General features: G+C 40.8%; 2 protein-coding genes across 5 annotated transcripts in view; one reads left to right on the top strand and one right to left on the bottom strand.

Moving 5' to 3' along the window:
• Positions 1 to 4,103: 4,103 nt before the first annotated feature.
• zgc:153115 (uncharacterized protein LOC768186 homolog) lies at positions 4,104 to 8,346 on the bottom strand. The gene is made up of 2 exons (XM_058087045.1): positions 7,505 to 8,346; positions 4,104 to 5,606 (listed from the first exon to the last, which is right to left on the bottom strand). Exons 1-2 carry the CDS (start codon positions 8,016 to 8,018, stop codon positions 5,365 to 5,367), a joined length of 756 nt encoding a protein of 251 aa, XP_057943028.1. The 5' UTR covers positions 8,019 to 8,346; the 3' UTR covers positions 4,104 to 5,364.
• Positions 7,513 to 9,995, top strand: part of LOC131138235 (uncharacterized) — a 50,985-nt gene continuing 48,502 nt past the window's right edge. For 3 of the 4 annotated variants that reach the window (XM_058087022.1, XM_058087003.1, XM_058087031.1), the window contains exon 1: positions 7,513 to 9,961. In XM_058087022.1, the coding sequence (XP_057943005.1) occupies positions 9,956 to 9,961 (6 nt within the window). In that variant the 5' untranslated portion in view covers positions 7,513 to 9,955. The remainder of the gene's footprint in view (positions 9,962 to 9,995) is intronic. The other variant, XM_058087013.1, reaches the window with a different exon arrangement.

The following is a 9,995-nucleotide window of genomic DNA, read 5'->3' as shown; positions in this document are numbered from 1 at the left end:
AGAGTCGGAATGGGGGGGAATTATAAATTTGGTAAAGATCCGATGCCAAGTAAATAGCGAAAAAAAATACTTTTTACTGTACTTTACTTGAACATTTTTCAAGAGTCTTGAATGAATTTTCTGAGTTTGCCTTCAGTTTGTTCACAATTATATCTCCTGTTCGATGACATGCATGTGCTTTTTATACTTCCGCATACACACACACCCACCAGTGACCACGTGACCACGCCCTCTACGGACAGCAACAGACAAATAGTATAAGAAGTAATAATCATAATATAACTGGGAGCTATTTACTAATATAAAAATGCCACAATATAAGACTTGACATATCAATATAATACAGTGATCCCCTCATATTACTTATACTGTATATTTGTTTGAACAAGGAGGGTTATTTTTCAAACAAAGGTAAGCAACAATGTATTGATTTTTCTCCCTTAATAATAAAAAACTTCATTTAAAAACTCTATTTTGTGTTCAGTTGTGTTGTGCTTGTCTAAGATTTAATTTGTTAGATGATCTGAAATGACAAACATAAAATAAGAAAAATAAGAAATCAGGAAGAGGGTAAACACTGTGGAAAAATGGGAAAAGTCGAGCAAAAAGCCACAGTGTTAAAGTTTGATGACTGTGATGTGGAAGAACTTGACTACACAACCCTGTCAAACACCTTTTTGCATAAACTACAACAAAGATGGTGAGCCCTGCCAATCCAACACAAGCAAGTGCAAGGTTACACGCGGAACGTCACAGCATTATCGCTGCAGGAAGTGACACGGGCAATGATGAACAAGGCCCTCCCGGTCAGAAAATATTTGCAGTCAGTTGAAATATCTGGCATCGGACTGTGATTAGGCGGGAATATATTTGCTTGCAGAGCCTTGAACTCGTCCCAGCTGCAGGCCAAGGGCATTGATTGACATGTTGCCTGGCTACAAAGACCAGGTCAAGTCAAGTATTCAGACCGCGTGTTAACAAGAGGGGAGATTGGCTGCTTCCTAAGCCACTAAAAGATCTGGAAAAAGGTAGAACCTTTATCACAGCGAGGAGACCAGGGTTCAATCCCACCCTCGGCCATCTCTGTGTGGAGTTTGCATGTTCTCCCTGTGCATGCGTTAACGTTAAAAACATGATTTAGAAGATCATAAAGACTGTTATTTTGCTCTAGTGGTGAAAATATTCAATTTATAAATATTGTGAAAATTCACTGATGATGCTTGGGTCCGGAACCAATTAACCGTGATTACAATCATGAGTCAAACACCAATACACTTGGGGATTTTTATTTAAAAAAAAAAAAAACAAAAAAACATTTTAATGTCAAGCTAAGAATGGAACCCTTTTTTTTTTAAAATATTAGCATTGTTCCATATCACAAAAGAAGTTATGAAAGGAATAATGAAACCACAGAAATGATACGTTTTGTAATAAATTAATCATCATAAAAGAAATGAAAAACATGCTTGTGTTGCACAGGAAATATTGAAAGCCCAAAATGCTCAAAAATGTAACAAACCTGAGAATATAAATATCAAAACAGCTTGTTGCAGCAATTATTTCAAATCCACAGTTCCTCTTATTGTCCCTAAACTAAAGCTTTCATAAGAGATTTTTTTTCAACAATTACATGAACGTACAAATGAGGCATCAATTTAAAAAAAACAACACCCTTATCTGTACAATGTGCATATCTGAATTAGTGTGGTGAGAAAAAAAAAAGAATTTCAATTTTTCATGACTCTGATCCTCTGTGAGGCAGTGGATAATGCATCCGACAAAAAAGCACATTCAGTGATATGAACAAATGAGGTTTGGACTGAGCTCTTTTATCGAGTATCTGCAGTGAAGTGACAAACTACAAATGTTAATGCTTTACAACTCATTAACTCTTTTGGAGGTTTTGCTGTTCTTTGACAGAGGACCGTGAGAGAGAGAACTAAACGTTAACTGTAAGAGCACGACAGAGCATCTACAGCAAGCTGGGTTTTGTGGTGTCAATGACAAGATGTTGGATGGATTTTGCAGAAAGACAGAAAAAAAAAAGTGAGGTATGTTGTTATTGCAATATCATAGCTTTACAACCTGGAATCTGTGTGAGAGGACACTTGTGTTTGTGAGAGGAAATGGGTCACAAATACATCCACCAGAAAGGAAAAGGGAGCGTGTGTCCGTGTGTGTTACTGCCAAGTTACCGCCAGCAGCAACCAAAAAACATCAACAGATCAGGAGGAGAAAAAAAAAAGCTGTACAAATTCACTCCGATGAGAGGAGTTGACAGTGAGGAGGAGGTGTCTTGTGAAGATGCACTGGTGGTAAAAAAAAAAAAAATACCATAAAATAAGGAAGACTGCTGTGTAAAAACTGAACAAACCAGAGTCGATCGGAGAAAAATAAAACACATTTCCACAACAAGAAATACAACTGACAGCTATGCAGTCCTGTCATCACCCTTGCTAAAGCACTTGGACAAAAAGGCAGTTTGACAAACAAATAACATTTTTTTGCAAAGTTCCACAGTGCTCACTTGAAGACGCATATAGTAACAGTGCAAGCCCTGATGCTATTTAGCCAAATCCACCTCTACGACAAAAGTGCCATATTGCATAATGAGTGTGTGTGTGTGTGTGTAAAGCGCCCCGAGAGAGAGAGGACGTATATACCTATACAATGATCCCAACTGTAAACACGGTGCAAAGTAGTTGAACATAGTTTTAAGGCTTTCAGAGTCTCCTGAAGATGTGAGGGAATAGGTCCATGCCGGACAAACAGTGTGTGTGGAAAACTGAGCTTTGCTTCATTTCAACATGCATGTGAGCAATTAGTACTGGAAATACACCAATGTGACGCGCAACATTTTGGTACCGGATCGCTCAAATCCAGCAAAAATAAATCTAAATAAACCTGTTTATCTTTGCTCCTCTACAAAAGCGAACATTTGGATTTCAATGTACGACACAGGAACACCAGCAGTACGGTAAAAAAACACCTTGTATCAGCCAGCGCTGTGAAAGCTGTCATGCACTTTGACCTCTAGAGGCAACAGTGAGCCACTGTGGTCTACCGGGGGACTCTTTTTATTTTCCTCAAATAGCATTTTAGCATACGATAGCATACTGTGTTCTTAACTACAATTAAGGAATGTATTTCAACCACAACCTCACCTCATACAGTCGCCCCTCGTTTATCGCAGTTCATTCCTACTGTGATAAGTGAATTTAGGTTAATAAACAGAACAGTCATTTAGAGCCGAGAATACCCATTATTAGAGTCCTGTAGACATAAAATAACACCCCTATAGTCACATTTACACTCATGTTACCAAATATAGTAGGCATAATAAGCAATAGCGCTCATTAGCTCACACGTTAGCATTGGGAAAGTTCCTTGTTGTTGAAGTATCTCCAACAAAAACTGATTTCTGTAAATGTATCATCCATCTAAAAGGCGGCCATTCGGGCATACATCTGGCGTACATACACGTACATCTGTAAAAAATAATGTCGCTACCTTTGTTTACATTACATCGGAAGCATGGAATACTGGAAGCATGCAGCGTAGGTTTATGTTAGGTTGCACTAACAATAAAATTAAAGATAAAAAAAAATATTAAAAATAAAAGCAGATAAAGTGAAGGGGCGATGTTCACACCACTAAGTGGCGAGAAGCGACTGTATGTTACCAAACCAAATTAATATATTATAAACTGCTGCCCCCTATTGGTCTGGAGTCAAATGTCAAGTGCTACCTTGTTCAGATTTTGTTCCAGAGGGTACCCGCAATGTTCATGAAAATAGGATAGTTGGCATATTGTTGCGATTGTAAATAATTCTTAGCTCAGCAGTATCACGTGAACGCCACGTCAAGAGTCTCACTTGTAAGGAGACATAACCTGAAATGTGCTCCACACCACGTATGGGTCTTTGAAGGTAGCACATCGCAACAAAAAAGCTCCGCTCCAGAAACTTTTCCCGAGCAAAAATTAAAAAAAAAAAAAAAGATTAAAAAAGTAATACTAAACAAAACCACGCACACGCGTACACACCAACACACGCAGGCAAAGCCGTCCTATCAAGCCTATACCGACCCCCCCCCCCCCCCCCCCAAATATAAGGACTACATCACATGTATTACTTCTGCTGCTAGTTGCATTATACTTCTACATGAAAAGCTTAAAGCTTATATACATTTGCATCGTTATTAGACATAATACGAGTGTATTATGTGTCAGCCTTTTCCTGGCTGATAAATGATGTAGGCTTGAGGATGGCGTGCAAACAGCTCTTCTACAGTGAAGCTTGAGCCACTTTATGGCCAAAGTAAGTTTTGTTCTAAGGTTAAATTTCATATAAAGGGTAATAACCTCTAAGGTGATGCGTTAAATGCAATTTTAAAAAAAAAGGAATGTAACACCACTAAAATTTGCAAAACATGGAATTGGCAAAGCTAAAAAAAAAAAAAAAAATAGAATGAAGAATCTAAGGGCTGCCGTGCTAGCTAACATTACAATATCGTGCTACTGAAGAGCACGGCAACAATTTACAAATGAACCACATGAAATCAGAGGAGATTTGGGTTGTTTGGGGGTGATTTCTAATAAAAACAAACAAAAAATTCCCTGCAGTTTGTGAAAGTCTGAGAAAAAAAGGTGGTTCTTATTTCTTTAGGGTTGGGTTTACATAATCAATTCATATCTGCTTTTTCGATTCCAATTCTCATCGGCTCCTGAGTGAGGAAAGAAACCCAAAATATTGTTTGAAAATTCAAAAAATCATTTATTATGAGTAAATCTTAACACAAAATGATGAGCGGTGTGGTTTATTTCGACTAAAAGATAACGGTAAGTATACACTCGATAGAGCAACACATTATTTGCTGGTGATTTCGGTGAATGATCTTTCCAGCAGACCAATTATGTCCCAAACTGGACATAGAAAATCATATATGACAAAATGCAACAAACCAATGGTGTTGTCTCGTTGGAACATTCCCGCGCCCTAAGAAAACTCGCTTTGCCATGCTGGAATTTAACACTGCACTTCTGGTCTGAATCATTTGAAAAATGGCGTTTTTGGAAAAAGAAAAGTGCAATAGACCCAACTTACTTCAGGATTCGATAAGTGGAATCGAAAAGCACATTGAATTTGCGGTTATAGATTTGGGGCTGATTCCAATTCAGGACCAACCGATGACACCCAACCCGGTCACATGACTCCCCTGTGGCTGGAGAGCTAATGCTATTTGCCCCTCCCATGCTGCGCTGTAGTTTTATGTGTGTGGGTACCTTTTAAGTACTACATAATGCATAACTTTCACCAATGGGTCAGGTAGTAGCTGGTTTACCCCCCCTGCGACCCCAGTAACCTAATGTTGGACAGCTGGGTTGGAAGGGCACATGCCCTTGTTGCGCCCCAACATGGAAGGGTGGAAATCGGGGTGACGTCTGGCATGCTTGATCAGGTGGTCGCTGCGCATAAAGCGCTTATCGCACAACGGGCACAGGAAGCGCTTCTCTCCCGTGTGTGTGCGCGTGTGGCGGGCCAGCTCGTCGGAGCGGGCAAACTTCTTCTCGCAGTCGGGCCAGGTGCACGGGAAGGGCCGCTCACCTGCAGACAAGAAAAGAGGAGATATTTAGTGTTTGTGTGTTGTCGGTGTTGGCTCCAATAATGTAGAAAGATGACGGCGGCACGTATACAGTGGATCCCCACACATTCCTGGCGCCATTAAATCACTCATTTGTGTTAAAAGTGTATCTAATCCAATATACTAAGTTCTATGTGAAGTATTTCCATAATGCCTCATTAACTCTAACAAGATCTCATCTCGTTTCATTTTATCTACATACTGTATTGTATATAACTCTGGGAAAAACTGTTGATTTTTGTTAATACTTGGGTTGTTTATATTGTTTATTTTTCTATATTGTGTATTTTGTACTGCTTAACTGACTCTTGCTGCTGTGCAATACAAATTTCCCCACTGAGGGACGAATAAATGCATATCTTAATCTTAATTCTATTAAAAAAGGCAATTTGCACACAGAAAACACAACAAAACCTGAGTCAGCAATAATTTATATATATGTTATAATAGAGGTAATATGTACAATGCTTCACTGGTTATGCGTTTCCTTCTGACATTGATGTTTCACGCTTAGTTCAGCAGGTCCTTGAAAGCACCACAGTTACTGTTTGGAGGTAAAAAGTGAAACTTGTAACAATCAAACCATAAAACTCAAGGTGAAAAAACAAGGTGAACCCAAGCTAAAGTATAATCCTAAATAGTTACTGCAATTACAAGAGGTAAGCGGTGTGGATTATGTAGACGTGGCTAGGAGGAACGTCTTCTACGACAGCCAGTCGGGCGGGGGGCCCCTCGTATTACCACCAGTTGGTTCAAAGTTCTGCAGAGGCCATGTGTTAAAAATAGATATTTTTATGGGTGTATTAATTACTCTCAAATTTTTGTGATTCATTAGTAGGTATGGAAGATACTAATATTGTATGTCTTTTATTTACCATGAAATGACCTATAAAACTGCAAAATAAGTATATGTATAAGATAGGTATAAAAAAACGCACAACAAATTCCCAATCTTATGAGTTTTGCAATGTTATTTATTATGGTTATATTAGATCTATATGACTGGTTTTAAATATGACAAACATTGGAAGGCTTAAAATCCACCAGATTAGTTTTGCTAAACTACAGCTATAGTCTTAATCCTCCTCAGGCTACACGTAGGATAGCAGAGTAGGATGCTCGCAGCCATTTTCAAGATCACAAAGCCAGGCCACGTTGTTGTTGCAGAACACTTTGTGGGCGTTCCCACCGCAGCTTCTGTGAGCAGCTTCCTGTCCGTAATCCCTTTGCGCCTGCTCAACGACCCTGAAAGCACCATTTCCCCCTCGTTTTACCCTAAAAAAACCGCATGCTCATTTTGCCCAACGGTGAGGGTTCAGATTACATTTGAATGACTACGCCACATTGAAGACTGTTTATTTTCCGATTGTCTTTAAACGTCGCGTGTCATAAAAAGTCCAGCGATTTATTTCAGATTTTCACGAATCGATAACAATGTGGGTGAAATCTAAACATGACTAAACATTTGAGTGCTGTCTGCTGCCATCAACAGGAGAGTCTGTGCCTGACAATGAACTCTCTTGCCGGGGTTTCGTCTTACGTTCATTTCATATGCAAATCGAGCCAAGAGGAAGACGTTCGTCACCGGTTTTAACGTCCAACCCAGTTCTTTTGTTAGATTACTTCTTTGTCGGCGTGTCTAAGGGGGGTACTTTGGCTTTTTGTTGGACAACAGGTTGAGGGGTACATTGTTAAACAAAAAAACTACCACCACGTTGCTAACTCACGCTAAGTCCACACAAAGCACATTGCTAATGGTGAGGTGTGATGGTGTTGCCTTCATGGGCGTTAAGAAGAAAAAAATGGAGCTCAAGGCGTCAACTGTACGCAGCATGTGACTTGAATGTTGTTGTCCACGTACCTGTGTGGGTTCGGATGTGTGCCTTCAAGTGGGATGATTTCCCGTAAACTCTGTCGCATCCGTCAAAAGTGCACTGGTGTCTCTTAACAGGGGATCGAGGGGCCCCCACGCCGCCGCCTCCTGCTGCTCCCCCCCTCGGCTGCTGCTGCTGCCCGGGCACCGGGGTAGCGGAGGGGGTCATTGTAGGGGTGGTGGGGTCGGACAACGTGGTGTAACCGCTTTCCCCACCACACGACGAGTTGCTGCTCTCAGAGTAGGCCGACATGGGCCGGAACTTGCCGTGTAGGTCGGTGAGAATACCGGCCACCGTCATCATGTTGGCTCCTTCCAGCCTCAGGGTCTCCCGCACTTCTCGGTCCTCACTCGACCCGTCGTGCTCCCCCGGGAGCAGGCCCGCTGCGGTCGGCTGGCTGGCGACGAGAGCCACAGGGGTGGGTCTGTGCAAAACTGGGCCACTCGATATTGAAACCAAACACTCGGCAGCGAAATAATCAGAGGACGCGGTGACCGACATTGTTGTTGTTTCCTCGTTTAAGTCGGCCTTAGCTAGCAAAAAAATAAATAAAGCAGGAGGGGCTAACTGTAGTCTGGTCCCGACCTCGTTTTCATCAAACTCGACGAAGCAGCACTTCCCAAGTGAACATTGTAACCGCCATACAGTGCGTCAGGAGTCCCGCAGTCATCGATTGATATAAAGAAAGGCACAAAGGTACTAAAAATGTGCTTAAAATTGTGCCAATACCGCCGACCCAAAACGCGTGTCCCCAGCCCACCGACGGTTCATTGTGTCTGAGCCTCCACACAAGCCGGTCAAACCTACGCCCCCTGATCCTGATCGCGGATGCGTTCGAGGTCTGTCGGTTTAACCAGTTACAAGTGCACAATGTCTGTTAAAATTTCCGTATAAACACATTCACATCTATTTAGTCTGCATAGCTACTCATACAATTATGCATAGATAACGTGTTCATAAATTATTTCATATAATCAACAATTATTACAAACAAAGTTCGGTAAACAAAGTCCCCATCTCACCTCACTAACAAAGAATTTAAATATTCCGAGTGGAGTTGATTTCGCAATCTATAGCATAAGAGCATACTTTTAACATTTAACGCAGACTACTAGTTGTACAGGGGGGTGACACTTAAAGTGGTTGTAGTGTTCTCTTCAAATAAAGCTCTTATATACGATGTTTTTCAAAGCGTGAATGCATCTCTAACGACAAACTGCCTGACGTCGCATCTCGGGCGTGGGCCGTGGCGGGTGCATCGTGGAAGCCTAAGCAAGCAGTTTGGGTAAGGATGGGGGGGAAGGAGAGCAGGATAAAAGCTAAGTTAAAGTTAAAAGTGAACAATAATTTAGTTGGTTTATATGTTAATAATGTTATGATTAAAAATATAAATGTTCCAGGTGAGTAATTAAACACTAAACAGAGACTAAATGGCTCTATTCTCTTATGCTTAGTCCATATTAAGCAACTTCTAATAGATTGAAGCCTATTTTAATTGCAGGAGTGAACTTTTAATCACTTGAACCCAACATTAAATCATACGTACAACCTGTCCAAGGTTTATTATTTTATAGCCGTCCACAGTTTGCTCAATAAACCTTTTCTGACTATCAGCAGTGTATATTAAATTGCCTTAATGAAGCTATTTTTAACTGCTAGTGTCGAGCAAGGTGATTGGTGGAGAGGATGTTTGTAGCTCCAGCATGGAAGGCATTTCCTGATTGGTTGCTGTGTGAGCAGTGGGGGTCACTGTGGGAGCCCCCCATACAAGTGTGGTCATTCAGTGGTTGGGAACAGTGCTTCGTTTTCATCTCACTTTCATGTGGAAGCTGAGGAGCGGACGGATCTCCAGTGACTTGAGTCTGAGATGGCTATGTCCTGGTTTTATAGTTTATATATTACATTTATTTGTCTCTTATGTGGTGAGTTTACTTCTTATGTGCTTTATGTGTTTTTTTTTTACGTCATGAGATAAGACTCTTGTATGCATGCATGGATGTGAGTGTTGAAGCAAGGCAGTCTTTCTTTGAGTAAAGTTGCACTGTTTTATCATGTCTTGCCTTTCTTTGTAGTAGCTGATTGCTTAGAGCCAAAGTCTGATTTCTGTGATTCAAGTTGTGCAGGTAAGGACTGTTTATTGTGGTTTGTGCATATCAGATTTAAGAAATTTCCACTGATAATGCTGTAATACGATGCATGGCCGTCTTTTTTTTCCCCCCAAACGAATCATCTTCTTTTAAATCTAATCAACAGTGTTGTTATTTCTGCTTATTCTAGCATTTTCTACCTCTGACGTGTCCTATCAGGCAGGGGTGAGGTATACTTACAGGTATAGAACAGCAATCACCACATCCCTGCATGGCTCTAATGCTGGTAGAAATGGACTGGCGTTGGACTGTGTGGTTGATGTCGATGTAGTGTCCAAGTGTCATTTCATAATGCAGGTTAGCTTCCTTTCGGTTTCATAAGAATTAAAAG

The sequence above is a fragment of the Doryrhamphus excisus genome, chromosome 1, assembly GCF_030265055.1.
Source record: "Doryrhamphus excisus isolate RoL2022-K1 chromosome 1, RoL_Dexc_1.0, whole genome shotgun sequence".
Lineage (NCBI taxonomy): Eukaryota > Metazoa > Chordata > Actinopteri > Syngnathiformes > Syngnathidae > Doryrhamphus > Doryrhamphus excisus.
Note: the sequence above shows the minus strand (reverse complement) of the source record. Positions and strands in the feature narration are given on the sequence as shown.

Excerpts from the sequence above, each read along its gene's own strand:
- zgc:153115 (XM_058087045.1), bottom strand. The coding sequence starts at position 8,018 with ATGTCGGTCACCGCGTCCTCTGATTATTTCGCTGCCGAGTGTTTGGTT. Across the intron at positions 5,607-7,504 it reads ACACATCCGAACCCACACAG|GTGAGCGGCCCTTCCCGTGC; the intron begins GTACGTGGACAA and ends TCTTGTCTGCAG.